Source organism: Pseudoliparis swirei, chromosome 4, assembly GCF_029220125.1.
Source record: "Pseudoliparis swirei isolate HS2019 ecotype Mariana Trench chromosome 4, NWPU_hadal_v1, whole genome shotgun sequence".
In the NCBI taxonomy this organism is placed as follows: Eukaryota; Metazoa; Chordata; class Actinopteri; order Perciformes; family Liparidae; genus Pseudoliparis; species Pseudoliparis swirei.
Window position 1 is genome coordinate 15,125,175 of NC_079391.1, and position 17,923 is coordinate 15,143,097.

The 17,923-nt window shown below is 43.7% G+C and overlaps 1 protein-coding gene across 1 annotated transcript; it reads left to right on the top strand.

Moving 5' to 3' along the window:
* Positions 1–81: 81 nt before the first annotated feature.
* On the top strand, positions 82–17,798 carry galns (galactosamine (N-acetyl)-6-sulfatase). The gene is made up of 14 exons (XM_056413397.1): positions 82–198; positions 466–589; positions 1,179–1,253; positions 1,386–1,488; positions 2,849–2,992; positions 3,741–3,807; positions 4,449–4,576; positions 4,691–4,830; positions 5,237–5,340; positions 8,174–8,316; positions 8,733–8,835; positions 12,208–12,329; positions 16,135–16,252; positions 17,343–17,798. The coding sequence occupies exons 1-14, from the start codon at positions 82–84 to the stop codon at positions 17,427–17,429; spliced, it is 1,575 nt and encodes a 524-aa protein (XP_056269372.1). The 3' UTR covers positions 17,430–17,798.
* Positions 17,799–17,923: the final 125 nt, after the last annotated feature.

Consider the following 17,923-nt stretch of genomic DNA (forward strand, 5'->3'; position numbering starts at 1 on the left):
CGCTGATGACCCGCATGAAAGCAAACAAACCACTTCCTCGAAGTCGATGCTCATATGACTTGAGCAAGCTACATCACAGCAATGCGACTGATGTCTACTGTAACTCTGACTCTCTTTTATGCAATAATATGTTGCTGCGTTTCAGAAATTACATCAAATGTTTCATCTCCAAACATTATCATCATGCTTATGGATGACGTAAGTTATTTCCTGTTTAGTTTGTCTTTGTGACTTTAGTTGATCACATCAGCAGCACAGTTTAGTTGGAGCAGTAAATCAGTTTTAAAAGTTCAACACTCTCTTTCCTTCTCCCAGTCTTGGTTTTCTTTATCTGTTGGTTATGAGGAGTACCATCTGACACTATACTTGCCATCAAACATTGCAGCTTGCACAATGTGTCTGTGTTTTACCTTTCTTGGTGTGAATGCATATGTATAAACTCAATTATTCCCCTCTGCTCCTCAGATGGGTTGGGGGGACTTGGGGGTGTTTGGCCAGCCTTCTAAAGAGACCCCTAACCTGGATGCCATGGCTGCTCAGGGCATGTTGTTCCCAAATTTCTACACCGCAAACCCACTCTGTTCCCCATGTGAGTACAGCACTAGAACCGGTAGTTCACGTTTCGCAAGATTTTAGACTAACTTCACTCTCTCATCATAGCCTTCTATCTCTACGTGTGTTCTTATTGTCACATCGATAACATGTTGGAATAACCCCTAATGAATGAAAGTATAAACTTCACACAATTGACCCAACTCAGAACCACACTTGTGATTTGCTAAAAGTAAGCTTGCCAGTTAGTCAGCAATTGAAATGTAGAGGTAGAGCAGTGATTAGTGTACATAACTGAGTTGAATCGCAGCCATTCATAGCAGTTGATATATAAAGGGGTATTGGTCTAGGTACAGAAAACTAATACTCACAATTGTATTCTGTACACATCAGAACTCTGATGCATTTCAGTAAACTCCATATATGACAATAAAGTACAACTGTTACATTTGATTTAAGTATTCAACCAAAGTTCTCCAGTAGTTAGAACAATTAATTTGTGAGACATTGGCGCAAAGAATAAAGCACATGTCCATTTGATTGTCAACAAAAACTAAATTTGGAAGACAGTTATAATGTAAGTATAATATATTATAACAATATATAAATTTCCATAATTTCAACAGCCAGAGCTGCTCTTCTCACCGGGAGGCTGCCTGTCAGAAACGGTTTCTACACCACGAATGGCCACGCCAGAAACGGTACACTCTCAATACATCTTTACTGTGCCAATTATCCAGCTGCAAATTATGTATTGCAAGCTTTCTGAAACACAATGTGCAATAAAGTCATGGAAAGTCTTGTACACTAAATATTTTTGATATTTCCTGTAGCATACACACCACAGGAGATAGTGGGAGGAATCTCTAAGGAGGAGATTTTGATACCCCAGATGCTGAAGAAAAAGGGATATGTCAGCAAGATAGTTGGAAAATGGTGAGCTTTATTATCTTTCTGTCCTCTCGTTTAGGCACCTGTTGATATGCAATCTTTTTTGTGTGGTATGAAGTTTGTTTGAAATAATTTGATCACACAATGTTATCCGCCTTTTGCTTTTGCTCTGCATGCACCACATATGTCTATGGTTCTATACTTCAAACGGCCTTCACAATATTATCACCCGACCAAACGCACAACTTTGCGGTGTGAGATTACAAACCTGTCTCAAAGCTTCAATTCAATTCAATTCAAATTCAATTCAATTCAGTTTATTTGTATAGCCCAATTTCACAAATTACAAATTTGTCTCGGAGTGCTTTACAATCTGTACACATAGACATCCCTGCCCCAAAACCTCGCATCGGACCAGGAAAAACTCCCAAATAACCCTTCAGGGGGGAAAAAAGGGAAGAAACCTTCAGGAGAGCAACAGAGGAGGATCCCTCTCCAGGATGGACAGATGCAATAGATGTAATGTGTACAGAAGGACAGATTTAGAGTTTAAATACATTCAATGAATGTGACAGTGTATGAATAGTTCATAGTAGGCATATTCCACGATGGAGACCTCCACGATCCATCAGGCAGATGGCGGTGGGGAGGAGGAGTGGGCGGAGTCTCAACAGTGGGCGGAGTCTCAACAGGACAGTGGCGTAGTCAGGAGCAGGAATTCCACGACCCAGACCTCGATGATCCATCAGGCAGATATGATCTATGCCGTCTCATAGGGTCCGATGACCCCATGAGACGTGAAGTCAAAAGGACTCCGGGGAGAAAGCAGAGTTAGTAACGTGTGATTAAGAGATGAAAATTCATCCTGAAGGAGAGAAAAAAGAGGAGATAGGTACTCAGTGCATCCTAAAACGTCCCCCGGCAGCTATAAGCCTATGGCAGCATATCAAGGGGCTGGACCAGGTGAACCTGATTCAGCCCTAACTATAAGCTCTGTCAAAGAGGAAAGTCTTCAGTCTACTCTTAAACGAGGTGACTGTGTCTGCCTCCCGGACTGAAATTGGAAGCTGGTTCCATAGAAGAGGAGCTTGATAACTAAAGGCTCTGGCTCCCATTCTACTTTTTAAGACTCTAGGAACTACAAGTAGTCCCGCATTTAGTGAGCGTAGCTCTCTAGTGGGGCAATATGGTACTACAAGCTCCTTAAGATATGATGGTGCATCACCAATCAAGGCTCTGCAATGAAGTGAAGGGAAACCAATGAGAGCCTATAGGTAGGAACAGCAATCAAATAGTAAAATAAGTATGATGTGCTTTATGTATGTATGTTGGTGTGTAGTAGCACACGTACATTTTATTTGGAGTAATGGTTTGAATTGTGAGTGCACTTTGTTTGTCACTGCAGGCATCTGGGCCACAGACCTGAGTACTTGCCTCTGGAGAAGGGGTTTGATGAATGGTTTGGTGCTCCGGACTGCCACTTCGGCCCTTACAACAGCAGCACCAGACCCAATATCCCTGTCTACAACAACTCTGAGATGATTGGCAGGTAGTTTCACACACAAGCACTCAGATATACATAACAGCAGACAGAAACAGTGGAAATCTATAACAATCTTCTTTCCCTGGTGACTCAGTAGAATAGTTTGGCTGGCTGCCCCTCTGGATGAGTTGAGTGTCTCCCCTCCTCTTCCTTCTCTGTACCAGCTGTGCTTGTGTATTCCATTTTCCGCCCATTTGTTTTCCCCAAAACATCCATATGCCTATTCAGGGTCATTGGAACTGGCAGCCGGGCGTGTTTTTCGCTTAGCCGTGGGTTTAATCAGCGCTGCATACCTGGGCCCTGGACAGACACACACACATAGACACGTATACACAACACAGACACACACTTATGCCCTCAAGAGACGGCAGGTTGCGTTGTCTGTGTGCGAGGACACCTGGAGGTAGTGAGGCGTAAGAAAGAGAGATGCCTGTCACTGCTTCTCTGTTCGCCGCGCCATGCTTCAGCAGCACCGTTCCCTCTGCTCAGCTCTGCTGAGACTTCCAGAATATATCTTTTACCAAATCTGCTGCGAACACAGTCCGCAAGAGGGACATTTTCCTCCACTGTCTTAATGATATAGTTGGCTGCAGTAGAGGGAGATTGAAAGCCTTGACAATACAATCATTTCATGTGGTTGAATAAGCACAGGAGAAATAGAATGGTGTGGGGTCAGCAGGTATTCAGATGGGATCATAGATAACTCATACTAAAGGCTTATTTAATAAATCATGTCAACCCCCTTGTTTTACAGATACTATGAGGAGTTTAAGATTGACAAGAAGACTGGAGAGTCCAACCTCACACAGATGTACTTGCAGGTAAGTGAAGGCTCACTAATCTCAGGTGATACAACCCTTTTCGTGGAGCCTGCCAGGTACACCCGGTTGTGTTTCACAGTTTACATTGGAAAGCAATTAATAGAAAAGAAGGAAATAGAATAACATTGTATTGTTTACCAGAGTGAACAATTGCCACCGAAATATAAATCATCTATTTCACAAATCAAAAGCAATTAAACCCTGATTTCGGCCTTTGATCATTCCGGTGCTTTTCACCAGCAGAAGTGGATTGTTGACATGAGCACACACTCGTCTTGATTATCTCTGCTGCCTACGTCAGCCTCTCCTGTTCAGTTCCTGAAAGGATCAAAAGCAGCGTGCAGAAACGCACTGCATGCTTTAAAGGTGTATTCTGCCATCACAAGAGCAAGATCGGTCAAGTAGAGCTTTGCAAAGCTCATATTAGCTTGATTTATGGAACTAGACTGGTTTCAGTGGCATTGTTGCTAATAGGGCTGATTGTTTGGGAAATTAAATAAAGGCAAAACGTAGAATTTGTGTGTAGTAGGAAAACGAGAAAGCGGTTACTTGCTTTGGACCGCGGTACTGTAAATCAAGGTCCAGTAAGTCATTTGACATCTGCACTGCCAGTGTTGTAACACTCTCTCACACCTCCACAGGAAGGTATGGACTTCATAGTCCGTCAGACTGAGGCCCAGCGTCCCTTTTTCCTCTACTGGGCCCCGGACGCCACTCACGCCCCCGTCTATGCCTCCAAACGCTTCCTAGGGAGGAGCCAGCGAGGCCGGTACATTATATCCTACCTTACTGGCTTTATAATTGTCCAGCAGCTGCATAAGGATGTAACTTAATCTACTTCATGTGGGGAATGATACAAGCTGTGTTTGTCTGTGTTGTGTAGATATGGTGATGCAGTGATGGAGCTCGACGACAGCGTCGGTCAGATCCTGTCGTTGCTGCAGAGTCAGGGCATCAACAATAACACCTTTGTCTTCTTCACCTCGGATAATGGAGCTGCTCTGATATCCTGTCCAAACGAAGGTGGGCGCTTGTGGCAACTCCATTGCCGTTACCTGTGGGTTTCCCCCAAAAGCTCCATGGATCAGCCACCAACACCATGCTTGGATTCATGAACATACTTTATTTCGGCAACACACAGCAGACCGCAAGCCTGCGTCTCTGCTCACTCTCCTCCCAACCTCCAGCTCTGCTGCACTTTTATATGAGCAGCATCGGCTGCTGACTGATTGGCAATCAGTCAGCAGCTGAGGCCAAACTGGAGACAGCTGCCACAGCGCTAAATTCAACCACACTCACACTCACACACACACACACAGACACAGAAACACACACACACACACCCTGAATCTTCCTTGTGAAACTGACTTCGTGCATTTTTGTCCAAGACACGTGTGTAACTAGAGTTTTTATGCATCTGATTCCTCAGGCGGGAGCAATGGGCCATTCCTCTGCGGGAAGGAGACCACCTTTGAAGGGGGCATGAGGGAGCCGGCCATTGCCTGGTGGCCTGGACACATCAAAGGAGGCACGGTGAGAATACCCCTGTGATTTAAAGCTTTTACCAAATAAAGCTTCCACAAGAAAATCCAAGACGATCATTCACTTAATCCCTACCATCTTCTCTAGAGACTAAACTAGACCCTGGATCCTGAGCCGAGTTTTCCCCCAAGCTCCTTAATGTTCTGCCTCTCAACAAGTACCAGGAGCTGATACGTTCTCTGTGAAGCTGCTGGGGATGTGCAGGACTGCAAAACAGGGTTGAGAGTAAAGGGAACATAATTTCACTAATCCTCTCTTTTGAATGATTGTTGCTTTTTGTTCAAATTGTCGTGTATCGTTTACCACTTTAACACACACACACACACTGACCTAGTGGCGCTGCACTGCTATCGAGGGATTGAACCCCAGAAACTGTAAAGATAAACTGTGTGATTGCGGCCACAAAGTGTGTGGGCGCTTTTTCCACTGTTTCCTCAAATATTTGTTGGCTTGAATTCATGCTCCAAACTCTCACACCCTCCACCCCCCTCCCCAATTTAACCCCCCACCCACACCGCGATCCTCTAAGCCTGTGCGTTCTGCAAATGACTTTTAATTGTATTAGGGGCAGCTGTGACACGGGGCTGTGACGCAGAGGGATTTGGTGGAGGAGCGAGCGGAGGCTGCAGTCTGCAGTAAGCCTTGCCCCTGGCTCATCTCACAGGGGTGTGCTGCGGCCTGATAGCACAGCAGAGTAGCGCGGGAGAGGGGGATTGGGAGCGTCTTAAGCGGCTAATCTGTTTGTGTGTTTGCTGAGGTTGGATTGAGCCGTAATGAGGACTTCAGTATCTGAATATGCCAGGCGCTTAGGATAAAGGGGGAGGGGGGGGGGAAGGAAGGAAGCAAGGAAGAAGTAAAAGTGGTGGCTGTTCTAGAAAAGAGAAAAGGAAGAGTGCTAAAGATGCTTCCACAGGGCTTTGTTGCACCTGTGCCACTTTATAATTGACCAGTGTGTCTGTGTGCAGATCAAGTCTCTGTCTTTGTTGTTTCAATCTACATGCGCTCATATACTGTGTATGTATGTGTATATATGTATATATGTATATGTATATATATATATATGTATATATATATATGTTATATATATATATATATATGTGTGTTAGATTAGTTGTGACTTGGTTGTTAGAACGAGGGTCAATAGATCCTCCCTGAAGCTCTCTGATTGCTTTGTTGGAGCTACTGGACTCTACGGCTCTGGTCTCATCCCTCTGGATGGGAGGCCAGGCACATGGATTCCCCCTCGATTTCAGCAGGTTTATTGTTGCATCTGAGAATAAATGCATCTTTACAGTATTGAGATGAGAAGACACGTTGTTGTGGGAGTTTGTGGTAGAAAGACGACTTTGTCTTAAACAGACGTCCATCTGAAATTGCATCTGAGGGAAGAAACTCATTAATGGAACTGACTTGTTCAGGAAAGCGTTTTCACTCTCTCATGTTTAGAAGGATAGCTGGAGGTGTACTGGAATGAAGGAGCGTGGCCGGACTGAAGCAGATTCAGCATTCTCCTGGTGCCAGTGGGGGGTTTTATCAGGCTGCCGACAGGGAGAGAAGACCCGCCTCCTCCGATATCCAACATCGCCACTCACAACACAGAAATGCAAGAACAAGAATGTGACATTAATAGAGAGGAATGAGTCAGTCAAAATGAAATAGAAAAGAACAAAGGGTGAAGAAAGAGTGAAGTTCAGCATGGACTGCAAAAGGGCACAGAGCCAATAAAGGACAGAAATAAAAGATGCCAACTCTGTAGATAAATTCCTGTCAGAGCAGTCTTAGTCTAAAGTTGGTTGTGCAAGTTATTACTAAGTAAATGTCAGTTTTGCCTCTTTGTGTCCTTTTGTCCTGTCTTCTTTTAATGTTTTTTGTGTGTCTGTGTGAGAGGGACTTTAAAAAAATGAAGTGAAGGACTAAATATATCGTGTGTGTGTGAGAGAGAGGGTGAGTGTCTGGATGTGCAGATAGATCATGGAATGCATTGCAAATCCTTTTCTGTGGCTGCTTCTGTGGATACAGAAGAAAGGGGAATTCATTTCAGTGCTAAGGAGCTTGTGTGAGTGTGTGTCTGTGTCTATGTGCGTGCTGGCTGCCGATAGGAGCACAGCGGCACACGGCGGTGCAGCTGCAGAGGCCTGATAGCGCTATCTGATTGTGAGCGTCTCCCTCTAAGGCTCGCTCAGGAGAGAATGGAAGAGAAGATCAAGGATGACAACGGAAAAATGTCATTTTATCTGAAAATAGTTCAAAGTTTATAAATAAAATAAAGCTTTTCACTGGGACTGGTAGAAGGAGATAAAACAACGGCTCGCTCCAGCCGTCTGCTTGCCCGGGCCTCGTGCTCTCCCTACTTTCTCTCCTCCTTTTTCTCCCCCTCCCCCCCCCCCTTCTAATTTAGAACGAGAGGCATTTTGGAGGCTCTATAATAAACCTGCAAGCAGAGATTAGAGAGGAGACTGAAGAAATGCACCTCTTTCCTACATGTGTACACAGAAGTACTCATACACACATCCTATCATGACTATGCATTGTTGACTGCATCGCCGTCCTGAGGCAAATGCAGCATAAAAGAGCATGCGTCTGATATTACTGCACCATAACAACAGTTATGTCTTCATTTGTGAGAATGTAATTATTTGCCATCAATGGCAAACAACCAAGGACCAATGAGGACCAGTTTATGTTTTAGTCCTTTTTTATGACATATGGCTAATCCTCACTTCTTCAAAGTTCTTCACTTTTTCCCAATCCTAACGCTTCTGTGAAATTGCTTACCATAGTCCAGATGGTGATTGTGGATTTGAAATCCTTTGTCCTTTTCCAGGTGAATTACCAGTTGGCCAATGTGATGGACCTGTTCACCACCAGTCTGGCTCTGGCCGGCCTCAGGCCTCCTGATGACAGAGCCCTGGATGGACTGGACTTGACACCAGTCCTGCTAAACCACTCACACGGACTCCAAAGCAGGTACTCGCACACGAGCTGTTGCTTTTAGATGTTTGGTGTTTGTGGCCTTTACTTTGAGGCCCAGATCCTCTTCATTTAGTTTATGTTCATGTTCACATCCCTAACTGGGAGAGCAGTGTTTTGACTTTTCCTCTAGTGTCATCATCAGGTCAAAGGACCAAATACCTGCCTAAGTGATGACATTGCCCCCAGCTATACTTTGAGTTTAAAGCTAAAGTCCTTGTATGCTAATACTAAGATGGTGAACATAGTTAGCCTTAAAGCCTCCAGATGATAGTAAAAAAATGTCAATGACTTTGTTTTTTTACGGAGTTAAAAAGTTAATGTTGCTGGATGGCTAAAAAGCCTGCCAAGAACTTTTTTCTTTTTTTTAAAGAGCAATACCCAAAACCCTCTCCTCACCCATATTCTAACAGGCCAATCTTCTATTACCGTGGGAATGAGCTGATGGCTGTGAGGCTTGGACAACACAAGGCCCACTACTGGACCTGGAGCAACTCATGGGAAGAGTTTAACCACGTAAGACTCCCCTGCAACACAGCAACTCTGTCCCCGACTCAGTTCTTGATTTGCACTGCAACATCCTCCCTCTTTGTCTCTCCTAATCTTACTCAAACACACAAACACTTTCACTGTTGTTGTTATCTTGAAAATGGCTCATCAGTTGACTGCTGTGTACATCAGAGCGTAATGAATATTAATGAAGAACCCCCACATCAGCGCACTTACATCATTCATCAACCGGTTGACTTGTTTGTTCTGACTCCATGGAGATTTTCCTCCTCTTCATTTACATAGCGACATTCCCTGCTGTAGAATTGTTCTCTTGGCACCACGGAGCTCAAAAAGCAAGAAGGAAAAGCAGATGCCAGCAGTATATCTCGGCCGTAATTATATCAACTCAATGCTGATTAAATGCATCAGGAGAGATGGCAAATCTGACACTTGAGAAGCAGGATAGTGGGGTCCTTCTTCCTCTCCTCTGTCCACATAACCATGTCCTCCTGTCCTCCCATCATGGCTCTGCTTTTCCTGTTTTCCAGTTTGTTTTATGCCCCATCGGTCGCTTAAATTGCTCTCTCCTTCAGGGCCGCTGAATCAATAGCAGCCTCCTTTATCAACTCATGTGAACTGAAGTGGAACTTCACAAATAATGGCATCTGATTGCCTATGAGTTGCCTATCGATTGGTGTGTGTGTGTGTGTGTTTGTATATGAGAGAGAGATGGGATGAGAGAAATCGTGTCCATGAATGTTCAGTCGTCCATAGATGTCTGTGTGTGTTTTATGGAGTGACTGTTGAGCTCCTTCGAGGGAAAGTTAAATTCCCAGTATGCTTGGTGCCATTATGGATGAATCCTTAAATATTGAATCGGGTCAAAATGACCTGAAGGCAACACAAGGGTTAAACTGTCCTTCATGTAACCCATAACTCATAGTACATTTTATAAACATGAGAAATGTAAACAAACTGACTTATTGAGCTGTTTGACACGGTCAGACTATGCATGCCATGTTTGGAAAATTAGCTTCAGAAGGACAGTATGTTTCAAGGTCCCTATTTAGGCCTTCACTTGCAGTGATTATTGATTATTTCAAAATGATCCTGAGAAGACCCTTAAAACTCCTTTACAGGCTGCAATGTTATCTGTCTTGCAGCATAAATACACAATCAATCCTCTTTTTACTGAAATAAAAGTAATCTTTTCCTGCTTATTCTTCAGCTTTGTTAATGCTTTAAAATATATATTTCCCCCCCTGGCCCATGGTAAGAAAATAAACAAGAGAGGATGTGCGTCTGTGAAGAAGAACAACATTACAGGTTAATAGTCGAGAGACGTATCGCTCCGTCCTGGCCATGTTCAGCTCAGCCATGAGGAAAATTAGAAATTTCACAGGCCTAAATTACCCTCATCAAATTCTGTTTGAGGTGGTGTTAATATTGCAAAATGTAGTTTGTCGTGACTGGCCCTTTTGAATCTGGATTGCTGAGTAACCTCCGATACAATAGGAGCTTTATGGCAGCACGGATCGCTTTTTTAACCTTCTTGGATATTTGAAAAATCCCTTTTTTTCCCAGATATATATTAGTTCAACACTTGTTATATCATCAAATGATGCAGGAATTGTGTTGCAGGAATTGGCATGAGATAGACTGTGCAGTCCTGCTCTTGACTCCATACCCTAGCTAACTAAAGAGCACCGATTTACTGACTGCGGCAAAAAGGGATGACGTACATTACTGAAGTTTGCAGAGCATCCTTAGATGAACTGCATTCTGTACATGGAGTCAAATTCAGAAAGTAGATATATTTACAGCTTATATAGTTTTGAATAATAAACCATATATGTAATGTGATTATTCTTTCAAATCTAAATGTTTCCCTTTTTGATCTAAAAGACAAAAAATACTTTATTTTCCAAGACCCATCCTGCCACCGCTGGATGCTCCTGCACCTTATCTTGTCATAGTGACTGCTCCGCTCCGGTTTGAAAGTATCCGTGGTATTAATGTCAGAGGAGGGATGGAGTCCTTGCTGTTATGTCTTATGTATGAGAGACATAGAGACCAGCACAGCAGGCCTGCTCCTCTTTTCTGCAGTTCTAAGCTTCTGGCTTCAAAACACAGGAGATGTTTGAATCAGAGGAGGCTGTGCAGGGCGGGGGGGCATCTATCCTTTTCACTTTCTCTCTGTCTTCTTTATGTATTTTTGAGGTGCTCTGTTGAGCGATCTCAGAGGGGGGCAGCAACAGTGTCTTACAGATGAATGCTTTCTCAATATTAGTTGTGCTCATCAAAAAGAGTCTGTGTGTGTGTGTGTGTGTGTGTGTGTGTGTGTGTGTTGAAGAAGGAGCCATATATCCAGGGGGTTCTGGAGGAGTGAGTGTGACTCAATCCGGCTGTGATCACCGCCACGAGAACGGAGTCGGGGGAACGAAGGCTTGGAGAGATGAAGAGGGGGGGGGGGGGAAAGGAAGGAAAAGAAGTCCTCTATTTTCCCAGTTACTTTTACCCCTTCCCTTTTGTACCGACTGTGGCTCAATGGTAGAGCAGGGTCGTCCTTCAATCAGAGGATCGGCGGGTCAATCCCTGGCTTCGCTAGTCCATGTCGATGTGCCCTTGGACAAGACACTTAACCCCAACTTGCTCCCGTTGCTGTGCCAACAGCGTGTGGATGTCAGCTTGAGTACTGGCGGGCAGGTGGCCCCTTGCATGGTGGCCCCTGGCCCCCTGCCAACAGCGGGTGAATGGGTGAATGATGACATGGAGTGCTTTGAGTGACTGGAAGAATAGAAAAGTGCGAAACAAGTACAATCCATTCACCAATCATCAATAGTATTTGCAGAAATAACACAACGGATTAGAAGACGTGCATATGGGCCGTACTCCAATGAGATTAAGCATTGAGCTCAGAGTAGCAGGCAAAAAATCTCTTTTGCTGACTTGAAAGAATCAAGAATAGACCACTGAATGTAACCATTTTCGACACACACAACATGGCAAAAACAAGGAAGGAAGAAAAGTAACTCATTACAGAGGGTAACATAATATCCAGAATTGATAAGACAATGGGATTTAAAGGATGTTTTATTTGTATTTTCTCGATTTTACTTGTTTTGCATGAAGAGTAAGACGTACCTGTAGGACTGGCTTCAAATATGATGTGAGGTTGCTCTAGAGAAAACCTGAGTTTTTGAGCCATAACAGGCTGCTCTGCTCTTTTCTATATGGAGGGTAATTATTCATTATGTTAAGATTATTTTAATCTCGATAGTTTACTGTATTATCAGTCCCTAACCTAATTCATACTCTACTTGAGTTACATCATGTCAAATATACAAATATTGTGCAATCAAGGCTATGTTTTTTTCTTCTTTTTGTGTTTTACAGGGCATCAACTTCTGTCCGGGTCAAGAGGTCCCGGGTGTGACTACTCATGACCAGAAAGAGCACACACTGCTGCCAATCATTTTCCACCTGGGGCGGGATCCTGGGGAAAAGTACCCTATCAGGTTGGTTCCCTGGAAACTTCAAGTCTGCTTCCAGCTGATTTCCAGTAGGAGAGGGAGGCAAAACAATTGAGAGCAGGGGGGGAGACGGGACTCAACCATGCGGGAGCAAATGAAGAGGTGCTGGAAAACGAAGGGGAGAGGCTTGAGAATAGGAACGCAGTTTTCCTTTTGGTAGCGCTGAATGTGTATGAGATCAATGTTCAGCGGCATGAGAACTAAGGCGTTGGGATTGATCCGCTGAGCCAGAGCACACCTGATTGCACCCACTCTCTTTGTGATTGCAAACAGCTCCTTAAAGATCACTATCTGGCACTCAACACTCCGGTGCACAGCTGCAGGTTAAAATGGTAAAATAAATTGTCCGGGTCTAAATTGAGAGCGAGTGCTGTTTAACAGTGTGTGTGTGTGTGTGTGTCTCTGTCTCTGCCTTCGCTCAAAGGAGAATTAAAAATCACCGAGAGGAGAGAGCGACGCCAGGAACACAGACGGCCGAGGCTGAACTCAGACCATTACTAAATAAGGGTGCAGAGATGGATTAGCGTTGTGTTTGACTGCGTACCATCAGTGCAGAATATTGATGAGATCTTTATGACGAAAATATGACGGAGGATGACATCATGACTAATAGATCAAGATAATTTCAAGAGCGCTTTGATGAGAGGATATTCTCTCGTGCTCAGGGTTCACTTTGGCTCCATCCTGCCACAGAACCTCGTCGATTGACCTTCCTGTTCGGCCTTCTTAGCTCTGCCTCTCGCATTCTGCTCCAGCCTCATCTCCTCTTTGCCTCCTGCTCCAACCTCTTTTAGCTCTGGAGTGAGATTGGATGATAAAACATTAATGTTGTTTTTCAATTGCTCACCTTTTTAGCATTGCCATCCACTTGGAAGAATACAAAAATTAAACGAAAGAAGCAAAAAGCAATCAGTATGCAGCCATGTGTTGGGCTGAGTGCTAGATGTGCACACAGACCAAAAGTAGTGCCCACTCATTTTTCACCTCTGCAGTAGTGTTTGTCTTTACGGTCACTCTCCAACCTGACTGACCTCTTCACTGGTCTTCTTCTTTCTAATCAGCACTATACATTTCCCCTTCCTCCAAACTTTTGTCTTCCCTTTTCCCTTGTTACTTCTCTCTCTCTCTCTCCACCTACTGCTGTGCACCTTAACTCACTTCTCACCAGTCAGCTGCTGTCCCTCTGCATCCACTGGGACCGTTCTCCTCCTCCATCCTAGTTAAGCGTGTGTTTGTGTGTACACATGTGTATGTGTGCGTTTTGTCCGTGTGCTCCTCGGTCCCCCAGCTGGACTGGCTGCCTGGCCGTCATTAATCTCTGTCTCCACCTAAAGAGCCACTTAAGATGATGTAGGGCCTGTCTGCACACATACCTTCACTACTGTCGCAGGATGTGATCTAGCAAAGAGCACACTCACACAGTCCCCAGTCCACAGTCCACAACATTCAACCGTGAAATCAGTAGATCATAATTATGCAATCCAGGAGAGGATGTACAAACAAAAACACAGAGGCCTAGACACATTGGATTGGAGTTGGAGGTCCTGCGTGGATGGCCCATCATTTCAGGATGAAGCACAAACCCAGCCCAGTCTCCAGCCACGCAGCTCGGTGAGGGTGGACCCCCACTGGTTTCGTTCAAAGCCTTTTTGCTGCCTTCCACTTTGCCCTCCATGTCTGTGACCTCAGGCCCTGAGGTTAACACATCCTTCTTTTACACCACCTACCTCAGCTCACGTCCCCAGAGCCTCGGCCATCCACAGTGTAGCCCCGGCTGCAACACTGCAGGCAGCCGTGCACAGTCTGGTCTCATCTGCTGCCTGCCACGAGCTCTTGTGTCCCCAATCAATAGTCCTGACTGAAGTGCTCAATTTCCACCGGGGTGGAGAAGGTGGTGGAGGGGAGGGGTAGGCAGGACAGATGTATTTGATTGTCTCCTCAATTCCCCCACCTTCTGCCACTGTGTGTGTGTGTGTGTGTTTGTATGTGTGTGCGCGTGTGTGTGTGTGTGTTCCAGCAATAGTGTTATGAATCAGTAATCAGAGTGGTGACACACCTGAGCAATGCCCCCATCCCCCGTGGGTGCCATACATTATAAATCAAAAGACTCCATTTGCATAGAGCCTGCTTATTATTCCAGATTTTTTTGTCTCTACACCAGTAAGCTAAGGGTTATAATCATGATAATGAGCGTAGCTGACGGTGGGCTTTTTGTTATTTGTTTGCAGCGGGGGCATAAACAAATGATATTATTAGTTTTTGATTTAGAGGTCTGCAGTGTGAGATTTTGAGTGCATAGACAAAACAAAAGGAAATGTAATGTCTCGTGCAAGTTTCTCAGTGCATGGCGAGCTTTGCTTTCAGACTTGTGTGGGGAATTGAATTCTTATAGCAGTCAGATAAATCCCCCCTACATTTACTTTGATTAAGTTATTTCGTCACTTATCACAAAATGAATCGCAGCAATCAGTAGCGGGCACAGATAGGAGGGGAATGAAATATCCTTCTTGCTGATCGAGATCGGGCGAAAGCAGAATTTGGGATTTTTAGATAGCTGAAGCAATTTTATCGGAACGTCTGATTTGTAACCGAGGGGAGTAATCCAGCCAGGCTGACAATGCGTAGATAGTTAGCTCATGACGAAAAAGGCGCACCAGGAGAGAGACTAATTGCAGCCAGTGCACTACCAGTCGAGTAATTGTAGGGCAAAGTAAAGACTGCGAGTATCAAGGAAAGGAGCAGGTGCTGGCTGATGGAGGAAGCCTTGCTGCCCTGTGGGAGATCTAAGAGGGAGGGTAGGTGTGAGCTGGACAGGGCCTGGGGTTATTACTCTAATTGACACTTCACCTCACACACATGCACATGTTCCCCAGGGGCCAATCAGAGGGCTGGGTTCGCAGTGGAGGGAGGATGGAAGGCTGGCACAGGTGCTGCCGGCGAGTGTATCAGGGGTGTAATTGCACTGCTGATATTTGTCTATCTGTGTGTCACGCCACCAGACGCCCACTCCCCCAACACACACACAAGCACACGTAGCCCATTAACCCTACAGGTCCTATTGAGACCAGCGTTCCCTTGAAAGCCTTCGGGGCCCCTGTGTTTTACACACTGAATATAATAATGCACAGAGGTGCTCGGGCTGACTGGTGTCCAACTGCAGTAATTGAGAGATGGGATGGGAGAGAGGTTACATAGTTCAGCCTGCTGAGTGCACTTTCCCAAAGGGGGCCTGAGTGGACAGCCTGTGTGTGTGAGCGTTTCTGTTTCTGTTTTTGTTGTTGAAAGCTACATCATGTCCCCTCTCTGATATAATGAGTGACGCTTAGACTGGATACATGTGTGCAGGGTATTTACTACTATACTTACAAATATACGACAAAAAAACTGAAACAATTGGGCAAAACGAAGTGAGAATAAAAACAGACGAGAGGTAGTGAGTGAGTGAGTGTGTGTGTATGTGTTTACTTAGTGTCATCTTTGTTGATGGTAAAGCCATCGCTTCACTTTTTTATTGAAAACTTTTAATTCTGATCTTAAAATGTTGTGGATTAATTGATTAACAGAAAAATAAGCAACTGTTTAAGAAAAAATATGAATTAATCGATTTTTTAAATAACAAACATCCACTGGTTACTCAATTTTTATATGTGAGGAAGTTCTGCCTGTCTTTGTCACTGTCAACATTTTTTTATTTTGATTGATCCGAAAATGAAGATGAATTGTCAAACAATGGATGATGAAACTACGTGTTGGTTGTATTCGACTGAGTCCGTGCATTGTGTGCTTGCAGTGTTCTGACTAAGGAGTACCAGGAGGTGTTGAGCAGGTTCTCTGCAGTCGTGGAGCGGCATAAGAAGACCCTGGTGCCGGGTGTTCCCCAGCTCAACATGTGTGACCTGGCGGTGATGGTGAGATTGACCTCACTTCATAATGCACTTTATTCTTTAAACTGTAAAAATGAATAAGTATGTCCTGAAAAGAAGCTTTGTTTCTTGTGTCATATGCACTATTTTCCCAAGTGATCCGGAGGCAGTGGCCAGTTCAGTTTTCACAGCTTCCTTGGGGCCATCCACCTTAAGTCTCTGTTCACTCCATCACAGTTGTGCAATTAATACATAATATAAATTGATGATGCCTTTTATTAATAACTGATAATCAATAACAGTCTCTGAAAATAAATATTTTCTTGGTTGCTTTCTGTTTTCAGTCTGCTTTGAGTCTGCAGAATATAAATGATCTTCTACTTTAACAGTTTGAGCTATTTTAAGAATTGGCTCATCATTGTTACAAACTCCAGAATGTGTATTACGTTTGACATAATCAGATGTTGTCACCAGAATCTGGTCCTTTTCTCCTCGATTGTGTCATCCTTTGGTGAGGAAAAAAAAAAAAATCTAATTTAGGATTCTTTAAAGGAGCTAAATTGAAGCTGCTTTGTGAAAGCAGAAGCGCCACACATTGGGGGCTTCAGGCTGTGGATTCATTTGTGGCATCACACTGCCCCCTAGTGGCGAAGAAAATGAGCCCAATTTTAAGTCAGGTTAGAATTAGTTTGGGTGCACTGCTGTCTTGTAACATAACGCCTTAATGTTAGTGCTCTAAGAATTTCTTCTGACTAAAGTGTATAATAAGAACAATTGTGCAATGTGAAACCCAGCCTGTAATATCTCCACTCTATGATTATGTTAAATTATGTTTACAATATAAGATACACTTTGTTTAATACATTAAATATGTTATATATATTATATATTATTTTAAATTAATACATTAAATGTGTTTAATACATCTTAAACAAGGTGGGGCAATATCTTGTTAAGTGACACAGTATACATGCTATTGCTTAACCAGAATGAAATACTTTGAAAAGCAGCATTAAGGGCACAGGACAGTACACTGTGGCCTCCTGATAACCCACGAACAGGTTTACTTTCTATCACAAATATCATTGGTTACGTCATAATGTTGTTCTCACGTGATGGCCGCTCTTTGTTACAGAATTGGGCCCCTGCAGGCTGTGAGAAGTTAGGAAAGTGTCTCAAAGTGCCCAAGTCCGAGCCCTGGAAGTGTGACTGGCCCCACTGAGACGACGAGGAACCAAAACCTAAAGATGTGCCTTTCTATAGAACAACAAGCAACCGTGAAAAGATGTCTTTACATTCTTTGTAACTGCTAAAATGGACTTGGTCAAATTGAGGGAATAATGTTGATATAACAAAATTATATTAATCATGCAAATAGCTTTTACATTTTTGGTTTTAATGACACAAGTTTTACCTGTTTGGAAAAACAAATGCATTACGAGCCACGAGGACTCATTTAATGGAGCAGATAGGGAAATGTATTTATTTTTGATCATACCGAATTTAATGAATTATACCATGTTGGGCTATTAGATTAGTTTTGTATCCTTCTTTCATGCAGACTGCCAAAATAAAAAATATATTTTTAATAGATTGTATCATGACTGTTTTTGAGCCTAAACACTATACTAATACTCCTGGTGGAGATTATTTGGTGGCCCTGTGTGTCCTTGTAAAAGTCAGAGCACATAATTAGTTTATACGGTCTTATTTGAG